At 43.3% G+C, this 21,746-nt stretch overlaps 2 protein-coding genes and 1 long non-coding RNA gene across 3 annotated transcripts in view; 1 reads left to right on the forward strand and 2 right to left on the reverse strand.

Moving 5' to 3' along the window:
- The window catches only part of ankrd12 (ankyrin repeat domain 12), a 51,664-nt gene extending 51,153 nt beyond the window's left edge, over nucleotides 1-511 (reverse strand). Inside the window, exon 1 of the mRNA XM_088642081.1 lies at nucleotides 423-511. The gene's annotated coding sequence lies outside the window, so the exon portion shown is untranslated. The remainder of the gene's footprint in view (nucleotides 1-422) is intronic.
- On the forward strand, nucleotides 8-4,317 carry LOC148655527 (uncharacterized). The gene is made up of 2 exons (XR_015940704.1): nucleotides 8-418; nucleotides 1,319-4,317. It is a non-coding gene; the product is annotated as an uncharacterized LOC148655527 (long non-coding RNA).
- On the reverse strand, nucleotides 3,193-16,302 carry ndufv2 (NADH:ubiquinone oxidoreductase core subunit V2). The gene is made up of 8 exons (XM_088642093.1): nucleotides 16,143-16,302; nucleotides 15,286-15,351; nucleotides 9,407-9,469; nucleotides 8,148-8,264; nucleotides 5,821-5,989; nucleotides 4,680-4,789; nucleotides 3,796-3,872; nucleotides 3,193-3,378 (listed from the first exon to the last, which is right to left on the reverse strand). Exons 1-8 carry the CDS (start codon nucleotides 16,182-16,184, stop codon nucleotides 3,285-3,287), a joined length of 738 nt encoding a protein of 245 aa, XP_088498219.1. The 5' UTR covers nucleotides 16,185-16,302; the 3' UTR covers nucleotides 3,193-3,284.
- Between the last annotated feature and the right edge of the window lie 5,444 nt (nucleotides 16,303-21,746).

Raw genomic sequence — 21,746 nt, forward strand, 5'->3', positions numbered from 1 at the left:
AGCCGCGGCCACGTGACCCCCCTCCGGCCGCCGCTGATTGGCTGCGCGGCGGCGCCCCCCCCCTTCCCTCTGACCCGCAGCTCCGGCGGGGGTAGGAAAGCAGTATGAAAGCGGAGGCCGACTTTGTGCTGAGCTGAAAGCCGAGTTTAAGGACGGATCGGGGTGGGGGGGGGTCGTCAAGTGGGCACGGTGCAGGGTTTGGAGGTCTTTTTTCGCGCCGGGGCCAGTGCGGAGACCGGGCTGGCGGCTCCTTGCGGGGCGGCGAGCAGGGGGTGAGTGACGCCGGCGCCCTGACGTCACCCTTCCGCTCCGCGCTCGGCTGCGGCTGGAATGTTCTGGAACGGCGCGGAAGGGGCGCGCGGAGCGGCGGCGGCGGCGGCCCGTGGGCGACCCGGCGGCCGGGCTTCAGGCGAGGGGGGTACCTGCCGTGCTGCCTCACGGGACCCCGGACTCCTCGGGGCTGGCGCTGTGGGGGGTGGGGGGACGGACCTGTGGCGCAGTGTTATTTGTGTGTGTCCTTGCGCGCGAGGGGAGTGCGCATGCGCGGGCCGGCGGGCGTTGTGTTTGTGTTGCGGAACAGGCGTGAGTCACAGCCGCGAGCGCCGCGTCCGTGCTGCAGGAGAGGAGAGGAGAGGAAGGGGGGGGGGCGAGACGGCGGCGCGTGGGGCGGAATGGAAATGTCAGCGCAGGGGAACGTGAGGCGCGCGCCGGCAGGCAGGCTCAGTGAAGACCGGTCCTGCTGCTGCTGCTGCTGCACGGCTGAGCTCGTCCCTGTGCGAGCGGCTCCCCCCGGCCATATCAAGGATCAGGATTGCTTTTTTTTTAATTATTATTTCCGAGTCGCTATTTTGCGCTCCAGCGCCGTGGCGGACAGTTCTTGTAGCACGTTGTGAAGTGACACCCGTGTCCTAGTGCATCCTTGGTCACCAGGACTGCCGTGTTGACAGGCTGTCAGCACAGGGAGTGTGGGGGTGGGCAGGCAGTGAGCAGTGTTCAGAGGGACATCGTCTACAACAGCTCAAGATTTCAGGGTCACGTACTGAAATGATCTCTTTTGAAGGTGGAGGAGAGGGTTTTACCTTTTGAATCCCTCTTCCCTTTAAAAAAAGAGGTAGCTGTTCTCAAAAGGACTACACGTGAGCCCCCTTTAATGAGATGAGGCAGTTGTTTACACAAAGGGCTGTGGGTGTGTGGAACAAGTTACTCAGTCATGTCGCTGAAGCTGTTGATGAGGCTTCTTTTCAAGAAAGGGCTGATGGGCCAAACACCCTCTTGTAATTGTTCTAAAGAAATGTCTTTTTGCCTTTTTTTTTTGTAGCATGAGTCTAGTGTTGGTTTCGCCGCCAAAGTCCACTGCAGTGACAAAAGGAGATTCTCTTCGTAGAGACTCGTTGTTTCCTAGTGCATCAGCGCCCCACTGATCTGCAGTGCATGTTTCATCACTGTGTGACCCCCGGCAGAAGTGCTTTAGTTTTTCAGACGTGTTCAAATGCGAGTGGTTTAGGTTAGGAAGCCTCCAGTGTGATGTGATCTTTGATGCCCTAGAGGAGCAGGAGCAGTGTTTTGTTTAGGGAGTCAGTACTTTGGAATGAGCATGGCTGAAGCACTGAAGTGTTGTCTGTGATATCACACATATCACACTCTTGTATTTCACTTTAAAATATAACCTGGAAAATCAAAGTAACTGTTTTCTCCACTCTGTTGTTCCTAAAAATACTGAACATTAGCTTTTAATGCACTCGTGCGGTCATTTTGACTGTGTAAGTCTGCCACTACTTGGCGATTTAAGCAGTATCCTAGATGTGGCCTCGTAACTCACTCTTAATGTGCACTTTCCTACTTAAATGTCAAGTGGCATTGTAATTCTTTGATGTGACATCTCCTGTTTGTCACATTCCTAGAGAAATATTTCTTACCACCAAATCATTTTCACTATGATTGCAAGCAAAATTTCTGTTGCGGTTTGAATTGCAAAAGTTTTTTTTTTCTTACACAGGCCTTGTTTAAAATGACATTTAACAAACTCAAGACCACAGTAAACTTTCGGTATGACAGAAAACATTGGTCATCTTCCCCCATTGCTGAGTAGCAAGCCTTTTAAAACTCAGAGTTGCCCTCCTAGACTTCAGTGTTAACCTTTAAGTTATGGAAATGTATTTTTAGAATTAAAAGTAATCGGTAAAATAGTGTACCTTAAATTCTTTGAATGTGTGGTCTTTGTAGCAGGTGTTCTGCGTGAAAGAAACGTGGGTTTCAGGGGTTAGAGGCCACAGGAGTTCCAGCTGCTCAAGTAAAACCAATGTGAGCGTGATGAGTCACTGGGTTACTGTGAACTAGGGGGAAGCCATTGGAGAGTCGCACTTTCAGAAGAGCTGCTTGCACCTTGTGCATCTGCAAAACAGCCGTTGTTTTCTCTCAAAAGCTGTTTACACAGGCTGCATTTTCATCTAGTTTCTGCCATTTGTCTTCACAGTGATTGCTATTGGAATAGCCGTAATCATTTCTTGTTACTAATAATACACTATTAATTTAATACTAATATGAGAAAAACACTTGGCATTGAAGTGCATTTTGGCTTGAATGGGGTCCAGTGTGTTTTTTTTTTTTCAACTTTCTCTCTTCATTCCTGGAACTCAATCTTCATGTTTAGCCTAGTATGATAATTTCAGCTGTTATTTTACAGACCTTTTCCCTATTGATTTAAATGTGATTCACGACTTTGTATGATGTGAGGTCTTCATCCTCCTATACAGAAAGGACTGTAAACCTTTGAAACAAGTTTGCTTTCAGCATGAAATAGCTGTGAACTGCAAAAGTTTTTTTTTTTACCCAGTCTACTGTTTTAGTTCTGCTGTGGATGATGAATTGTCATTGCAATAAAGAGATTGTGTATTCCTTGTATCCAGAAAACTAAAAGATACCCAGTCTTTTTAAGGTTGGTTCCAGAGGTGTTAATTGAACGACCCATGTTGTGCAGTTACTGCAGGTAGTTTGTATAGCGACGTTGCCGCCTTTTACTTTCCTACCTTTTCATTTAACACCACCTGATGTGGTGACGTGATGGCGTATATTAAAAAAAGCATGCAAGGGAACCAGCTCTCTGACTGGCGGACCAGTATCTTTTTAAAAATGTGGCTCTAGCAGACTAAGCATTTTGTCTGTGCGCACCGAGATAAAGCAAACGAGATCCTCTTCACCAGAAATCCTTTATTTACACAATGTTCTCGGAGCCCCAGTTATCGGAAGTGGGGCAGCGCCGCCGGCGTCCGGCCCGATCAAAGCCATTAGAGATCCGGTCTCACGCCGAACCCAGGCCCGGGGGGGGGTCCTGTCAGAGACGTCAGCCCGCCGGCTGGCTCACAGGAGAAGCGGCCACTCCTTGAAAAGCACAGATCAACATTTGCATCATGACAATAATTGGTCTTAAGAATATCCTACAGGCACGACTAACTCCTACAGATGAGAGAATCTTGCGGTTAAGTGGACAGTTTTTTTTTTTACTGTAAATATTAAAATCTTTCAGTATGATGCAAGATACAAGCAGCACCTTGAAGAGAAACAGATGTGACATCCAGAGTTGCAGTTTCACTATTGAGCTACAGACTAAGTCCGTTATTCTGAACAATTCTTATTGCTCAACTGTTTGTGTTTGGTATTTTTATGGAGCTGAAGTGCCTTTTAAAGTCGGGAAGCCAGCGGCAGGAAGGACAGCTTTGCGAGTGACGTCATGTTCCTCTTTGCTGCTGTGCAAAGATTTCCATGAGCTGATGCTTCACAAAATGTAATGCACTGTACCTTGGACCAGGCACTGGTACTTTTCCACTTTTCAGCTCCTCGATGATCTGCTCAATGTCCTGAGGTTTAAGGTCCTCCTGGAAAAATAAAGGAAACAGCATGTCCATCTTAATGTCGCGCTCCGGAGCACTGCTGGGAAACTCCCAGCTTGTTTATCCCCTTTTCCTGGCATTCCTTTAATTTGCCACTAACACATCCTTTTTTGTTGTTAATTCTTCTAGTCGGATGTAGCTGCCTGTGATTAACAGACAACACAGGCCTTGTGATCTCGTTTCGCTTCATCTTATTAAATTTCAGCTGCAGAGGTACAGTACATTACTAGCCTTAAATGGGGAAAGTTGAAAATGAGCAGTAAAGCTAAGTCTGCACCCAACGTTTGGATTCACAAACCTTGGAGTTAACTTTTGACCAGCGTGCCATTTGAAACTTGAGTTAAGAATGTCACAAGGATACCCTCCTTCTGCCTCTGTCATATTGTACATGTAAATGTGTTTTTTCTGAAATAAAAATATTTAAAAGGGAGCAGTGGTAAAGGATGGATTGGTGCTTGTTTTCTTCAACAGGTGTGCTTATTTAATTGAAGTAAATAAAAATGTAACATCTGGTGTACTTGCTCATAACAATGTGGGGGGGGTTGATGGCATTTATAAACATTCTTAAAAAGGAAGTGTCAGGGCTTTTAGTGACATTTACTCATGAGGCCCATAGGTTATGCCCATATTACAAAATAAACTAAAAACACTGCATGGCCTTGGGGGGAGGGGGGGTGGGGGGACTGATCCTTTTTCCACGATTGCGTAATCTTGTGTTCTTTCTGCCCACACCCAGGTTCTTCTATTTTGGAGAATCTAAAAGGCGAGGCGATGTTTCCGGGGCCCGCTTACGTAATAGTTGTCATTAATCTGGACCATCGGGGCATTAACGCAGGCCCCCAGGCACTCCACCTCCGTCAGCGTGAACAGCTTGTCCGGTGTGCTCTCCCCAGCTTTAATACCTGCAAGAAAACCAACATTTCAGCTCGGGGGCACAGAAAGGCCAGTTCTTAAAAAGAAGAACGCTTGGAAAACCTCACCTTGCGTGGTGGTGAATGTTTTTTTTATTGTTGTTTCCATACGGTACGGCGAACGCATAATAACATTTCACCCACCCCCTCTGCCCCCCTCAATGCTACTCCCTTCCACGTTTCAATTGGAAGGATCCTAAAATATGGTCCTGCAGTGGAACCTACCTGCTCCCCCAGCCTAGCTTCCTAAACCCCCTGGACAAACACGCGCTTTGCTGAAAGATCTCATGGACTCTTGATCTGCAGTCATTTTTTAAAGCGGCCCCGTCCATTCCAGATCTTTTGTGGGCTTTGGATATTGACTGAACCCTCTGTCGGGTAAATGCTGCAGGGAGTGCCTCGCACTTGTGAGAATTTGAGACGTTGAGCCTGACAGTGTGTGCGAAACCTTCAAGGATCGCAGCGCTTGGTTGTGTAGCTGTGAAGTTCAAGCCCCAGAGAGCTAGTTTTTGTCTCGTATCTGGAACAAACAGTATCACCTAACATTGACTTAGGGTCTTGGCCGTTTTCACGCTGCCTGAGCACCTGCTTGCTTTGATTTCACTTGGACTGAATGGGTGGTTTTCTGTGACTCGATACTTCTTGTTGCATGTAGGCTTAATAACAAACCACCCTTTTAGGTGCAGAGTGCCAGGTGCCTTAGAGACATACAGATGGCAAAGATGATCTTGAAGTGCAATAAAATTCTGCCTTTCATTTTAGGCCGTTTCACAGCTGTGCACGTTCAAATACCCAGTGTCGCCTGCAAAGTTACGTTCACTTGTACAGTTGAATTTATCAGACTGCGACTGGATTACGCATGCAAAGGTTTGACAGCACAGAATATTGTCTGTTTCAGAAAGCCTGGTCCTTCGTAAGTCTAATGAATATAACCATTTACTGTCGCTTACCATACAAAGTGATATCTGAAACAATGTTTTGAATAAATGATTATTCATAAATTACACAATTCTCCTACTTACCCAGTTTGTTCTGGATGGCCTCCAGGATGCTGTCAGAGTTGCACAGCATGCACGGTGTGGTTGTGCAAATCTGAATGTGGTATTTGCCTACGGGCTTGCGATTGAACATGGTGTAAAACGTAGCGACTTCATACACCCTCATAGGTGGCACATCCAGCAGTTCTGCCACCTGAAACGACGGCATCAAGAGGTACAGCAGCAGTCACTCAATCATACTGCGACATCTTTCCTGACGTTCAAGGGGCCTGGGATCTGTGGTACCTGAAGAGGGCCTTGGCACAGTAAAACTCCCAGAATACAGAAGGACGGATTGTCTTTGCAGCTGCATGCGAGTCGCCTGCCAACTCCCTGACCTCCTCTTGCAGAGGAACAAAAGAACACTGACAGCATGGGCCAGCTCGAGTGTTGAGTTCTACAAAAGGCTTTGTTAAATTACCAGAAAAGATAATTAGCACAGGAACCTAAGAAGTTTATACCTAAAAGAAGCTTATGTTTCTGATAACTGCAGGTATTGTGGGCCAACAAACACAAAATGGTAGTTTCTGAAGTTTCTGCCTTTTCATTAATGTAAAGTAGGCTGTGAGTGGGTTTTAAGTTTGCAAGCTGGCTTTCCTTGAGCTTTATGAGGAGTGCGGCGTTGTTAAATTATTTTTACAGGTATTGTGTGGCATTGTAAAATTATTTTTACGGGTATCGCTTTTCCTTATCAACAGTATATCCGATGCTACAAAGATGCAACATGTTTGGTTTTGAGAAGAACCAAACACTCAACCCTTAAAAAAAATATATAATTAAATGTTTTCTTTTGTTTTACTTATTTCTAGTTCCATGATTTTTTCATGAGTTCACTAAGCTGATTGCTAAGTAAACGGATTCACTAGTGAAAATGAGTTTATGAAAATCAGAAGTTCCAGCCTATTGTTTCCTTAAGCAATCCTTTGGGGATACATACTGATAATCTGGAATGGTGTTGAATTAAATTATATGTTAAGATTTATGTCTACTATTAAAAAACATTGTGTTCTTGAAATGTTGTTGCCAAATCAATAAAGTAATGAATACTGTAAAAGCAGATAATTGCAAGGTTTCCTGTAAAAAAAAACAACATTGGAGTTCTTGAACTGTACAATTCTATTTCCAAGTTAACATTTGAGACAGTTTCAAGAGGCAAAGTGTACCCAGTTCAGTTCAATTAACTGTAATACAGAATAAATTCTGAATAATGCAGAATAAATCGTTTGTATTAATTCTCTTCCCTGTTCTTTCTCTTTCCCTTGTTTTTTTAATTTGGCCAAGGCTTGGCACTCTCATACTTTCGATTTTCCTCCAGATTATTTGAGGTGCAGCTACAAAGAGCTACAGTAACCGGATCATCCACTCTCCTTTAAAGTTTCATTGCACCTCAGTGTCTTTGCTATCGGCACATGATTTCTACGATCAGCTTACGAAAAGCGTCTGTTGTTGTTCTGCGACATGTGCCAAGTTTCAATTAGCTTGTTTGTGGGTGGAGAAAAGGGCTCGTAAACAGAGCTCGTACAGGCATCTCGGCGTGAAGAAGGGATGCCTGTGAGCTGGCTATCGTATCCTTGGCAATTGGCCTAACATGTTCAGTGGCTCACCTGCCTTGTATAAAGCTGTTTGTGTTGTGGCACACGGGGACGGGAAGAAATCCTTAAAACATTCTGCATTCTTTCGCCACCTGGAAGCCTAACAACATGCCACTGCTCAGACTCAAGTGCAAACCAGACGTAAATCTCACAGTACTCTGAAGTCGCAGGTTGGGTGTTTTTAGTGGAAAGAACCACAAGCCCCAGCCAAGACCCGACAAAATGCACATTTCATTTCCTGGAAGTGTGACGGTCTGCGTGCACACAAAACTCCAAGGGACACTGATCAAAGAGCATGTCTTCTTCATTGGGGGGGGGTGGAGGGAACAAAAAACAAAACTGGATTCTGAATATTCCTGTGAGAGGTGATCAAAAACAAGTGTCAAGTCATGGTGTCTTTATTTAAGGATAATGTTTATTTACAAATGCCAACATATTCGGGATCTGTATATACTTGCATGGTTATCGGTATATGAACGGGCAGTGCATTTGTAATTTTGCTTTCATGTTCATGTAAGGTTCTGGTGCGCCCACACCAGGTTGGGGGGGGTCACAAAAACCCATGAGGAGCTCTGCAAACAAACGAGCAGTGGAAAGACTGAAACTCTGTGGTGTTTTCCTGGGGCGGGAACAAGAAGAGCGTGGACCAGCCTACCCCACGGACGCCTATCCGTCGCACAGACTTCCCCGCACCGCCCCGTATCCAGACTTCCTGCGTACCTTGTTCATGGCCGAGATGGGCAGCCAGCCGTGCTGCCTCTGCGCCAGGTCCAGGACGGGGAGGGTCGCCGCGGCCTGGTGTCCGTCCGGGTAGTTCTGCACAATCGCCTCGGCTCTCTCGGGGGGGAAAGAGGCATGGCCGCACGAGTTCAGAAAAAAACTCCAGATACGCAGCACGCGCGAGTTCGGTCCCCCCCCCCCATCAGTTCCAAGTCCCTTCCCACACTTCCAGCTAGCAGACAGAGGTGTGGTGTTAAATCCACTTTGTACGACTGTAAGTAGAGAGAGAAAATCTGGCATCTTTCCGGCAGGATTTAGTCCTGCTGTAGCACGCCAGTACTGGACGCGTCCGCTCTGGAGCTCCTTCTTGAGAACAGTCACTCAACTTGGGGGTTCCCGTTAAAAAAAGTCAGTTTTTATTTTTTTCATAATACAATGGATAACAAACACTAAATTGGAATGTTTATTTTTAATCTCACGCCTTTTGAAGTTTCAAACATAAGGCATACTGCCTTTTCCTTCTATCACAAAAAAAGCTGTAATGACTGTCATTAGTTTATGTCTAAAAAGCTTGAAGTTCAGTTTAGCCTAGCTAGGATGTAATAAAATAGCGTTATTTCGATCTTTGATCTCCATGGGGCTCAAATTTAATTCTTAAGTCAACATATGCATCGGTATTCCAGTACGAAGTGAATTTATACCTTCTGCCCAATTTGATCTATATAAAAATCATAGACACAGCATTCTGAAACACAGAGAATGCCAGTTTCAAGTATTTAACTCAAGGTGATCAAGCGTAATTAAAACTCCATGACTACGACCATCTGTTTGTCATTAATAGTACAGCATAAGCACAAGTCAGCTGTAAAGGACAGTTTTAATGTGATTTATACAGAACCAATAAAGGAAGATCATGAATGGCTACAAAAACTACAGGTCACCCTAGCTTTTACTAGACATCTCACCTTAAGGTGCATAATAAATGATAGACAATGTCAAACAAAAGCTTTTACAAACGATGCTTGCAATCACTAGTGTCTCACAAAAGCACAGCTAGTTATTTGGTTTAGTTAAAGGAAAATCTATTCATATATCTGTGTTTAGTGACAGAACTTTAAATTTTACACCCATGTCCTGGTCTTTAATATAGTATTGTTCTAAACATTGAAAACACAGAAGCCACATGCAGGAAGACCATTCTCCTTTGTGAAACAAAGTGGGGTTTTAAATATATTCTGACGGATCTGGGCTCTTCTTACCTTCAGATTTTCTGGGGTGAATTCAAAAGGGGTGTCTGGGTTGTTCTCAGGGGTGTCCCTGTGCTGATAAAACAGAACCAATTAACAAACAGCAAACAGCTGCTGAAACGCACAGATGGCTGAAGTAAGTACCCGGACCCAAATAAAGGACACCCTGTGGGACTCCTGAGAAAGGGTGTGCTCGGAAAGGTGGCACGGACATCTCCCATGAGACAACGGGCAGAAGCTGGCGAAATAAAATCTCCAGGTGACCTGATGCTCTGTCGTGTCCTGCTCACAGGGCAGTTGTGCCCCTCGAGGTGTGCCCGTGTGCTTCCCTCGTACCCAAGGCTGTGAAGAAGTGCAAAATCCAGCCCCTGATGATCAGGGGGTCTGCAAGAACCACAAGGGGGTGGGTAACAACAGCGGAGCAGCGAGACGGGCAACTCTGTGGGGGAGAAGATCGATGCTCCCCGCAGTACAGACGAGCATCTGATCTTCCGGAAAAAAGGCGTTTGAGAGCTTCTACAGCCCCTGTAGAAAGGGCAAATGACTCTCTATTACAGTGGTGTTCACTGCTCAAGTAAGGGCAAAGGTCAGAAACATACAGTACGCCGCACAGCCTGACTCTTAAGAGCTAGCCAGCAGGGAGGTAGGCTAAAACGTCTACTGGAAATATCGCTTTTCTGCACCTCATAAAATGTCGCCACAACGGAAAAGGCCCAGGGGAGAAGGAGCTGCTATAATGCCACAGCTTCTTCTTGTTGTTGTTGTTGTTGTTGTTGTTTTAAAAGGGCTGCTTTCTCACACATGTTTTGTTAGTTACTCATTGGATTTAGCGGAATCTGATTGACTCATTAAATAAACAAGGCTCAGGGCGGGGGCCGAGTGTCTGCGTCTGCTGTGCCAAACTCACAGGCGGTACTTCTACTGCCTTTCTTGAATAGGTTTTCCTTCTCAATTCTACAAGCCTTTGAAGTACAAAACCGTAAAGTGTTTACTTTGACAGCCCATGATGTAGAGCTTTACTGATACTCCTCCCAACGAGACACAGGCTGCCAACTGCAACGTCCTTTTTCCCCCTCATGACATTCCTTAGCTTTCCCTCTCGGGGTAAAAGGTTTTTGCCAACAACAACCTGCTTTGTGGTCACCTTGGCTCCAACAGGACATTTACATGTGCTTTTCAAGACTTCTACACCCAGCAAAGGCCAGATATTTATATAAACCGATCATTTCTGTATTCACAAATGTCCACATTAAAATAACGCACAACACTAACCGAGCCGCTCTTTGCTTATGTACAATGCCTCAGATAGCACTGTTGCTGTCAAACCAGAAACTCTTTGTCAGATAGTGTTATTATATAATATTGTAGATATAATTATCTACAACGTTAGGAAATCGTGCCCTTTAAAATTTCAATCCAAGCACGTGTGAGTAAGAGATTAAACTATTTAAATCACAGGGGGAACTGGCGGAGTTGGCTTTTAAGTACAGACCAGAGATATCTTTTATCTGAATGAAGGAAAAGCAAAGTCTGCTCACATATGGAAACACAATTCACAGCTCTCAAAAGAATCCAATCCATCTCATCACCTTTGACACCAATTTCTTTTTTCGTTCTGTTCCGCTCTCCAGTCTCATCACTCAGGTCTGCAACTTTTAACTTTTATGGTCATAGCTATCTTCACCTGCAGGATTGCCTCTGTTCTTCCCAGAGTTACATAATGCCAAAACACTCGGAGATCTTTTCTTCTCCAGATTCCTCATCACGCTGACAATAACTGGATGTACATTAGGAAGACTCCAAAGCAACACAATGGGAACTATACGTGGCAATTCTGTGTCTGAGCTATTCTGTGTCTTGCATCCTGTGTCTTTGCAGGCACAGGATGGAAGGTAAGAACACACCCTGGACTGAACACCCTGTGATGGACTGGCACACACACGCGTTTGCACACCCCAACACTGTGCACTGAAAAGCCTCACCGTTACACTGTTCGTTAATCATAATACCGTATTTTGTAAATCCCAAAAGAAAACATTTAATTCTAAAACACATCCCTTCCCGTTCTGTGAAATATTAAATTCTTGTATGCACCACTGAATTGTTAATTATTTTATTATTGTTGGATACATCAACATAAAAAAAACTAGTTAGCAAATACTGTTGTAATAATCATCATGTTATTAAACCACCTATAAAAATTGTCGAGTAACAATTATCAATTCATTCAATTTCATTCTAATCATATTTTCAATATTTTGCATTTTACAATAACAAAAATCAAGGTAGATACTAACCCCCCCCAAAAAATATATGTTCTTTTATTTTCAGTTGAATAGCCTACCAGACTGGCTAGACTATTTATATTGAATAGTTATACTAAATGGAAATCAATGGGCAATACAGAAAAATGTATACATTAAGAAGTAAGTCTTTAACTAGGGCCGATTCAGACAATCAATTTGTTAATTATTATAAATCTGAAGCTAACCATCACCATCCATCCATTTCCTGAAAGCTTTCTCCAATTCAGTGTCGCAGGGGAGCCGGAGCCCATCCTGGAGAGACACACCCTGGACGGGCACCAGTCCATCACAGGGCACACAGACACACTCCCAGCAGGTCCAGTCATCCCAGAATCCAATTAACCTACCAGTACGTCCAGGGATTGTGGGAGGAAACAGAAGCACCCGGAGGAAACCCACACAAACACAGGGAGAACATGCAAACTCTTAACACCTCAATTACTTTTTTAATAAAGTCTGTTCTTCTCTCTTGGGTCAATACAACAAAGTGACGGTGTTGAACCTGTTTATTTTGATGGAGCCAAAATATGTAGACAGTTGACTGACAGGTGTCCCAATTTGTCAGGTTATTTGCTGTTGGCTAAAATTAAAGAGGTGTCACATTATATCAAGCTACCTCACTTCATTGTTTTTGAGACCACTCTTCAAAGCCATGTTAAAACGTGATGCTGTCACTGCTTGCCAGGATAGTCTCCAGCTCCCCTGCTCTCTGTGTTAGATAAGGTGATTAGAAAAAGGATGGATGGGTGGATAATTTAGGAGTTGTACCTGGCAGTCATATTGTTTTTATGAGAAATGTTTTTAATTAGTATTCATTGTTAAAAGCTCAGTTTAGACTTTGGTGTCCCAAAAGTTTAGGAAGGTACTGGATGTAGCAGCACCTAAAATGCAATTTAATTAATCTCTTAATGCAAAACAAGGGATTGGTAATTTTATTTTAAAGCGCCCCATAAAGTTGACATCAGTCTGCCTGCCTAGTAAAGTCACTGGCTACTCTAAGTACCCTTTGCTATTGAACACATCTGTTTGCTCAGGGCACTTTATACACTTCATGTGTTGCTGTCAGTGTGCTTGCTCACAGGCTATTTACGATTTCATCAAATTCACTCTGTTTTTCCTCCCCGAGTCTGTGCAACACATTAACAGTGCATGGGGAATTTCACATCCCACCTCGTCTCTCTCCCGCCCCACACATCTACAGCAGCACTGGGGGGAGTTCCACACAGAGGCTGCGACGGGGGATTCCAGCTGGAATTCTAGAATGTGAACTTGAACACTCAGATTTCAACACAACCTGTACAAATATATCTTTCTGTACCTCGTCACACAGAAAGAAACATTCATCACTGAGGAGAGGAAAAGGTTGCGATTGTCACCCTGTATTTCGGTACATCATATTTAGCTTTCCCTGTTTTCAGCCTGCTTCTAGGTAATGTTGATCAATCTTAATAGATGACCGATCGGGGTACATTATAACAAAGGGACTATTGCCAGTGTTTCTGTTGCGATTTAAAAATATTAAAACCCTATTACTCACTGGACGCAAAGGCCAGCAGTGCTCTGGGATTAGAAGGAATATGAGCTTCCCCTGCTGGAGAATGTCAGTAAAGCAGGGAGCTACAACAGCGTCAGACTGAAGAGAACCGGTGCTGAAGTTACGTGAAAGCACGCATGGTGAAAGAAGAAAACTAAGCCATGACATTAAAAAACACTGGAATATATTACACACTGACAAAACAGTAACCGACCTGTTCTTGAAATACCCTACCAATAAAAGTAGACTACCTTTAAAAGATCATTTGGTTAGAATTGGTTATCTAGAGCTGTCTAAACAAACTGTGGCAGTTATCAATGGGTGAGGGGAAAATAGGGCATTGATCTGCAGCTCATGAAACCAGCGTTTCCGTAGGAATATTTTTGTTATAACTGCTAACTGTTCACGAAATTCTCGTTTTTACTGGTCGCAAGCGTTTTAAATGAGGATGAACTTAAAACGAAGTATTATTTCCCCCCTACAATTCAAGTTAATGGCATGTGCAAACAAATAAATTAGATCACCTTTATGATATATAATTTTCCTTCTTGGTAGAGGATACTTTCTTTACTTTTTACATCTTGTTTTTACTATAAACGCAGCGCTAGCATACTCTGATCACGTTTACTGCAGCACAGTGATAACAGACAGGAATGGAAAATGTGTGCTCACTCCCTTCCCTCTCAGACATCTCACTCTCCTGCTGCCCCTGCGGTTCATCCGGTTCTGTTTCTCCTAATTCCTTTAGCTTTCCTTGTCTGCGAGAATGGAGGGCGTGATAACGTAAGGGACCACTGAGGCTATTTTGTTATTATTTTGGGGCATCACTCTGGTAACAGATGTAAATACTACATATATCTAAATCTTTCCTGACAGAGCCTGGATAACTACAGTGTAGTCCATGATGCACTTCCACATAAACTACAGTTGCCTCTACTGCAGAGACCAACGCAGCTCGGGAGAAACAGACCTGTGGATGATGAAGCACCAGTGAGTGCCCACACTTACTCTAAATCACAGAAGCGCAAATGCTGAACTCATGAATATGGAGGGTTTACTGTACTCCATTATTCAAAATGTTTGTAGTTGGGTAATGTATAGAGATGCAATTACTTGGCTGTTTGATGTCTGTTTTATCCTGGACAGAGCTGGGGGGGGGCCACAGCCCGTCCCGGAATAAAGGCGTGCACATTCCTACAGCTGTCTTCCGTTTATGACCGATACACATACACATACAGTGTTTAGGCACATAAGGAAATAGCATAACACTGATGTAGTTGGGGATAACTCATTCCCAATCTTAAAAGTAATACATTTTAACTCTGAAACCCACTATCAGTTTCAACAGCCCAGCCGATAACCGACTAGCAGTCATAAACTTAAACTTATTCTTGAACTACTGTAGTGCAAAATCAACAGGCTCAACACAGGGTGCACCCTGGACAGGACAGCAGTCCATCACAGGACACACACACTCACACACCCTGGAGAGGACAGCAGTCCATCACAGGACACACACACTCACACACCCTGGAGAGGACAGCAGTCCATCACAGGACACACACACTCACACACCCTGGACAGGACAGCAGTCCATCACAGGACACACACACTCACACACCCTGGACAGGACAGCAGTCCATCACAGGACACACACACTCTCGCACACCCTGGACAGGACAGCAGTCCATCACAGGACACACACACACTCACACACCCTGGAGAGGACAGCAGTCCATCACAGGACACACACACACACACACACACACACACACACACACACACACACACACACACACCCTGGACAGGACAGCAGTCCATCACAGGACACACTCTCACACACCCTGGACAGGACAGCAGTCCATCACAGGACACACACACTCACACACCCTGGACAGGACACCAGTGCATCACAGGACACACACACACACTCACACACCCTGGACAGGACAGCAGTCCATCACAGGACACACAGACACAAGCATGTTCACACTCACGGCGGGGCCAAGTTTCCCAGTAGTGTTTAAAATTAAAACATTGTAAGTTCTTACCACAAAGAGCGCTCCTCCTCCCCCAGAGCGCAAAGCAGTCTTATGCAGGCTGCGAATCTGCCTGGTCTGCAAAAAAAAAAGAGAGAAAAACATAGCAGTACAGCGATGGGCTCAAACTATTCCTTATTGTTCAACTATTCTTAGTGTCTGTTATTAGCAGATGAATATTCGCGTCAAGTTATAGCGCCTGAGAGATTCAAACGAAGTACAATGCAGATGATAATATACTTTATTCACATGAACGCAAGAAGCCTAAACTTAAAATTCGAGCAGCTCATATTGTGTGCTTCACACCCTCAAAGACATGTGCACTGAAATATCGTGCACTGTAAAGCTGAAAATCTTCTATACACAGTAGAAGTCAGAATAAAATATTTTTCACATCTTATTCCGTGATCATTTTCACACCAACGACATTATGAAACCTAAAGACATTTTGAGGCCCACAAAGTGCCGTATATCTAATTGGATAAAACCTACTTCTTTATACAGCTGACCGCCCTTTCCAGTTTCATCACCGGATACCAGTCCACTGCCTGTCACAACACTTCCAGTCCGCAGGGTAAGGCACGGGCAGAGCTACGTTTTTGTGGGTTCACCGCCCATTCAGTAAACATATACATTTAAACAAAATATAACACCTGGACGTATTAAAGTATTACCCATTGCACATGAAAATAAAAGCAATTTTATTCATTTGCCCTCATGTGAAGGTCACCGTAGCATATTTCCCTCTGTCCTTCATGTTAGACAATTAAGGGCCTATATCTTTACAAAAGCTTTCAAATACAGCCGTTTTAAAAATATGTCCATTATTTTCACCAGAAAGTGTCAGAAAAAAAAGGCACTGCACTCACCGTAAACGAGACGGCATTTCGGATATTTGAGGATAAGAACATTTCTATAATATTTTTGTCCAACTCTCCTGCTCCGCCGGGTGTCCACACTGACAACAAGCCAGACTCGACGTGCTCCGGCAGCGACTGCGTTAGACTGACGCTAGGAAGAGAAAGAGCACAGAGCAATGGATCAAAATGCTACACAGTAGTCCCGGCTGAGAGTTCTACAGTATATTATAGTATTAGCTCAGGACAGGCAGTAGTGTTACAGGCACTGGAAAAACTTGAGATCACAAGAGTGCCGGGAATTCATGTTAGAACCACTGCTCTATCTAATACATATCAATGATCTCCATTCTAGACTAGTAAACTAATCAGGCTTGCAGATGATGCCAAAAATCAAAAATGGAAAATTACGTGTATAAATTAAGTGAGGCTGCAAAGAATATTCAAAATAATTTATATAGAATTCAAATGCAGACAAGCACTTGGAAGGAGCTGTTTAATATGTCAAATGCAGAGTGTAATATACAGGTAGCAAAAATGTAAACCTAGAACCTAGAAGGACCAAGTAAAGGTTTATTCCATGCTGAACAGAGAAGAAAATAAACATAACATTTAAGCTGTGGAGGCTTCTTTAGGTGTGGAGAAAAAAATTAAGCCTGTCATAAGTAGGAGAAATGCTTATGTCTTTGTGTCTTTGTGACGTCATGTTCACCTTCTAGACTACTTGCAGGTACGATAAAAAGGGAAAACAAAATGTTGGGTAATGTAGTTGAACAGGTAGAATTTAAATCAGAGAATATTAAGTTAAATTGTGCCCATTGCTTGCTGATACGGGCTCTGTCTCCCCCTCAACCCTGAATTGGAAGAGCAGCTAGAAAATGGACAGATGGAAAGATACTAAGTTAAAATGTGTCCAATGTACTACCAGAACATGAGTGTGAAGAGTGTGTACAATTCTGGTCACAGCTGCAAAATGGATATTGCTGATCTCTTAATTAGCCAAGAACAGAGGAACCCGATCCACTCCTGTTCTTCAGGGAAAGTTCTGCTCTAACAGATACTGGAGGTTAAACAGAACCGGAAGAAAGAACAGACTCTTTTCAGTCCCAAACACAGCAGACTATTAGAGCATCTGTTCCAAGTTTTAAAAATCCTCATGGCTCAGAAAAAGGGAACCCAGTGGACTTAGTCCAAACTCTAAACTATGAGGAAGCACATAGCAAACGTAGAACAGGAGGCACTTCTTTATACAATGTGATCTCTGCTTTCAAGAAACAGACGGATGAGTTCCTTGGGTCGACTGGCTACTGAAAACCAAACACAGCTAGAGGGGTCAAATGGCTTCTCAAGTGTAAACATCCATGTGTTTCTTTGTCTTATTTACATCGGATTAATTCAATTCAATGTAAATGTTTCCCTTTTTAAGTGTAGAATGGCGTATGATTCATTTGAACTTGAAGTTCTTACTGTGTATATCCATTTACGCTGAAGACCATGAACTTTTGTTTTAAAAAAATAAAATATATGCCTTATGAACAATAAATGGAAAATGTTTTCTTTAAGATGTCAGACATTTTTTTATTTATTTTAAAATTTTCAGTGGGGTTTTTATATGCTAATGTTGGAATCCCATAAACTATCAATCGTTTTCATTGGAGATTCTGACACAATTCTATATTCTGACAAAAAGACTCACTCTTCATTCAATTTCATCTTAATTTTGTGGTCACTGATCTATTCCCTGGAGTTGTTAATTCTTAATTCATAAAGTGTCAAGTATTGTCTGTTCTTCCTGTCACAATTGTTACCTAGCAACAGAAAGTAGCAAATTACCAATACAGAAGCTTTCAATTTACCTCAAAGCCTAACTTTGTTATCAAAACTTTGGTAAGCTTCCATTATCTTTGTCTCTTTAATTTAGCCATGAAGTTACAAAGCTAATTCATGAAAAGAGATGTTTTCTTGGTAGCTCAAGAAAACCAGCAGTTATGAGAGAAACCTAGGCACATGCATCATGAATAGGTTGTAACGGCTCATGATTTTGCACCCTTTCTGTGTCAGGCAGTCAGTGTGCCTTTTACGTGTGTGCTCTTCTGCTATCAGATGTTATTACACATACACAGTAACTGTACATTGTACGATATTATTAACAGAACCATAGACCACTGAGCAAAGGTAGCCTTTTTGTAACGAACAGTTCTTTCCAGACCCTATGCGGACGACACAATCAGACGAAGTGGGGGAACACTGGGAAAACGTTATGCAGGGATACGGGGCTGAAAACAGGGGGCGTGTCCAAAGTGCGCTGGTGCACGGGGAAGGTGTGGCCGAGGCAAACAATCCAAAGAGTAATCCATAGAGTATCCAAAAACACACGAGAAAGTCCAAAACCAGGAGATCCATCAAAACACGAAGTTAAAACCACGAAGGCCGGGTCGGAACCGGCGGACAGGGAACAGGAACAGGAGTTAAAACCTTAACGGGACCAGGCGCCTCCAGGTCCCGGACTCGCACGATATGGAAATCAGATTTCCGGATGAGCGTCAGCGCCTGGCTTTTAAGGTGGAACGGGAATAGGGATCAGGTGCAAACAATGGGAGGGAACGAGGAAGGGCTGGAGCTCCCTTAAGAGGAGGGGTTAGCGATCGTGACACTTTTCCTGCTCATCTACTTTATTTCAGTTGCTAATTTTTCCAAGAATCTCATATAAAATATGAGATCACTTTATTGGCCATTTACAATTTCTTTTATTAGGAAAATGTCTTTTCACATACCCCAGATTGTTCTCCACAAGACACACAGACAGGGAGAGAAGCTTGGGGTCAGAGCGCAGGGTCAGCCATTGTACAGCACCCCTGGAGCAGTTGGGGTTAGGGGCCTTGCTCAGGGGCCCAACGGAGGAGGATTCCTCTGCTGGCTGAGGGATACAAACCGGCAAACTTCCAGGCGCAGATCCTGAGCCACAGAGCCACCACTCTGCTCTCATCTAACTGATTCCTCAAGGTCAGGGTGTCCAGAATGTCCCATATTCCCACAATCCATTATTTTAAAAAGTGCCTCCTATTCTCAGTTTTAAGTGTACTGTACTTTCTCATAGTTTTGCAGTCTTAATAATAATTCCTTCCACTTATATAGCTCTTTTCTGGACACTCCACTCAAAGAGCTTTACAGGTAAGCCCACCAATGTGCAGCCCCACCTGGATGACGTGACAGCAGCCAGAGTGTGCCAGTACACTGCCCACACACCAGCTCTCAGTGAGGAGGAGAGCCGTGTGACGTCTGAAGGACCTGTCTCTCTAATCTCGAGAACAGGTTTATTGGTGGGACTTAGGATATAATCTTTCTTCTGGACCATATACTGCACATATGGCATATCATAGTGAAGGTTCAGGAACAAGATAATATTCTAATTCCCACTAATCACCTGCTCACTAGATTAGAAATACAAATATTACAGTTTGTACGAGTTTATACATTATAGAGGGAATAAGGTTTTGCCCTAAATTTTTGCTTTCAGATGCCTTCGCAGCCAACCTTTACGGAATACAGATGAATGCTGATAAAAAGAGGGCCTAATTTAACACTCAATGCTGTGTTTAAAAGGCCTGAAGAAGACATGAGGAAGGTATTGATCCTGTCATTGCTCACCTTCACTGATGCACATCTGGTGTAATTAATTCATCCAAATACCCATCATTCACTCTGATACTGCTTCTGAGTCTGCAGCCTGAAATTAATGGTTTTCTTGAAATCACTGAAGCTTGCCAAATGTATATGCTAAACAACAGTGGCAAACGTTCCAATGTTAAAGAACATTCAAATGCTCACCAAACAGTATGTGGTAACTTGTTTTTGTTAACCTTTTATCTTAAACTAACATGATCAAATGTATTTGCCTGATATATAATCCAGTGCCTTGGTGTTGTTTGGCAAGAATGCAAACATGTATTTTGATCTCTTTTGTTTCATGAAAGCTGTTTTTCAAGCTCGAAATTATTCACCTTTAAGCATCCGGTATGTTTTGAGAGAATGCAATCTGTTTCTATTTTTATGTGAGAAGCTACCATAATGCTCATATTTACTTTTTGTGTGATGTTTGTTTTGGCAGAGAATTTTTTTACAGTATGTTATTGAGCTCAGAGGATTGCATCTTTGCCTTTTGAGTCCCAAGAACACATGTTCAAGAAAGATGATGTGGAAATATACCCATAATCATGTTTATCACATCATCATAATAACAGCAATAAGAAACAACTACCCATTATACATCCGTCAATTTTATAACGACTTCATCCAGCTCCGGGCCACAGGGAAGCCAGAGTCTATTTCAGCAAGCACCAGGCACAAGACACCAGTCCATCACAGGGCACACACCCACAGCAGGGCCGTTTTCACTTGAAATCGCCATTAGGTAGTCCAAGATCAGCGCTAATAGAGGTCTGTGAAACTACTGCACACCGTATTGCTATAGTGTTTCCCTGGCTGATGGGAAAAAAGCAAAGAGTGTAAATTCCTTTAATTCTGTTAGTGAGGACGGTAGAATATCTAAAGGTGATGTTTAATTAATTTGATGATGATCTTGTCCGCAATGGTCCTGTTATCCTCATTCCCCACTATTACAAGACGCTGCTGAATACAGGATCACGGTCTGCGGAGTTTTCAGAGAATTTGAAAACAAGTCAATTTCGTATTAGTTATTCTAAATCAAACCTAGCAGTCTAAGGGTAATGTTAATATGGCTATATTATTACACATTAATAATGCATTAATAATAATTGCAATATGTAGTTTTCCATATCAATTATTCTCATACGCATTAGTAATGTCAATGTTGGCACTTTAATTATTGGTTTCAACACTCTTTTGTTGCCTTTTCAGTACCTCGCGGTGCATTCTTTTGTTTTGGAGAGTGGATTTCTGGGCCGCAGGGAATTCCAGTGATCATAAAAAGGAGGCCTAAAATAGTCTGAGGGTCAGTTATTAGCTGTAACCTTCAAGTGAACAGTGAACACATGGTGCACAGGCAGCCTACACAAGATAACAGTTACAACATGATATGATATAAAGAGAAAGGTCTTAACAAAAGACCTGTGATTTCATGACCTAGTATGGTTGTGATCCACAACTCACGACAATGGAGTACTGTATATGCCTGTAACCTAGCCAAATTCTTAGGAGTCTCAGCAGAAATTCTGGACTCCATATTTAGCTCTTTTCCTGCTTGTATTTTTAACTTGCCTGAAGTCAAAACCAAGTTTCTAGATAAAATAGACATACATCTCTAAGAGAACTGTCGCTGCCTCCTTGACATATAAGGTCTGTCGGCAGGCGGAGGAACACGGAGGAGTCCCCGTTATACCCTGCCAGACAAATCCGTTGCTGTTTTTCTAGTACTCCACAGTACACCGGACTCAAAAGAAGGCTTGTTGTTCTCGGTGAAAAAAAACATACAGTTTCAGCTAAATCAAAAATGACAATAAGAGAATTTTGTCCTGATTAAAGTCAGGTATTTTTAACATTGGTGTTGCCATAGCTTACGAGCTGGGCTTGGTGTTCCCCTGCAGCCTGCTAGTGAGTCTCAGTGCACACGCATTCCTCCTCCCAGTGTCCTGACTA

This window comes from Lepisosteus platostomus, chromosome 8 (genome assembly GCF_059453375.1).
Source record: "Lepisosteus platostomus isolate fLepPlt1 chromosome 8, fLepPlt1.hap1, whole genome shotgun sequence".
NCBI classification, from domain to species: domain Eukaryota; kingdom Metazoa; phylum Chordata; class Actinopteri; order Semionotiformes; family Lepisosteidae; genus Lepisosteus; species Lepisosteus platostomus.

What these genes read in the sequence shown, in the direction of transcription:
- ndufv2 (XM_088642093.1), bottom strand. Translation starts at nt 16,184, where the DNA reads ATGTTCTTATCCTCAAATATCCGAAATGCCGTCTCGTTTACG. An exon ending in GAAATGCCGTCTCGTTTACG is followed by an intron (nt 15,352 to 16,142) that starts GTGAGTGCAGTG and finishes TTTTTTTTGCAG; the next exon opens with ACCAGGCAGATTCGCAGCCT. An exon ending in GAGGAGGAGCGCTCTTTGTG is followed by an intron (nt 9,470 to 15,285) that starts GTAAGAACTTAC and finishes CTGTTTTATCAG; the next exon opens with CACAGGGACACCCCTGAGAA.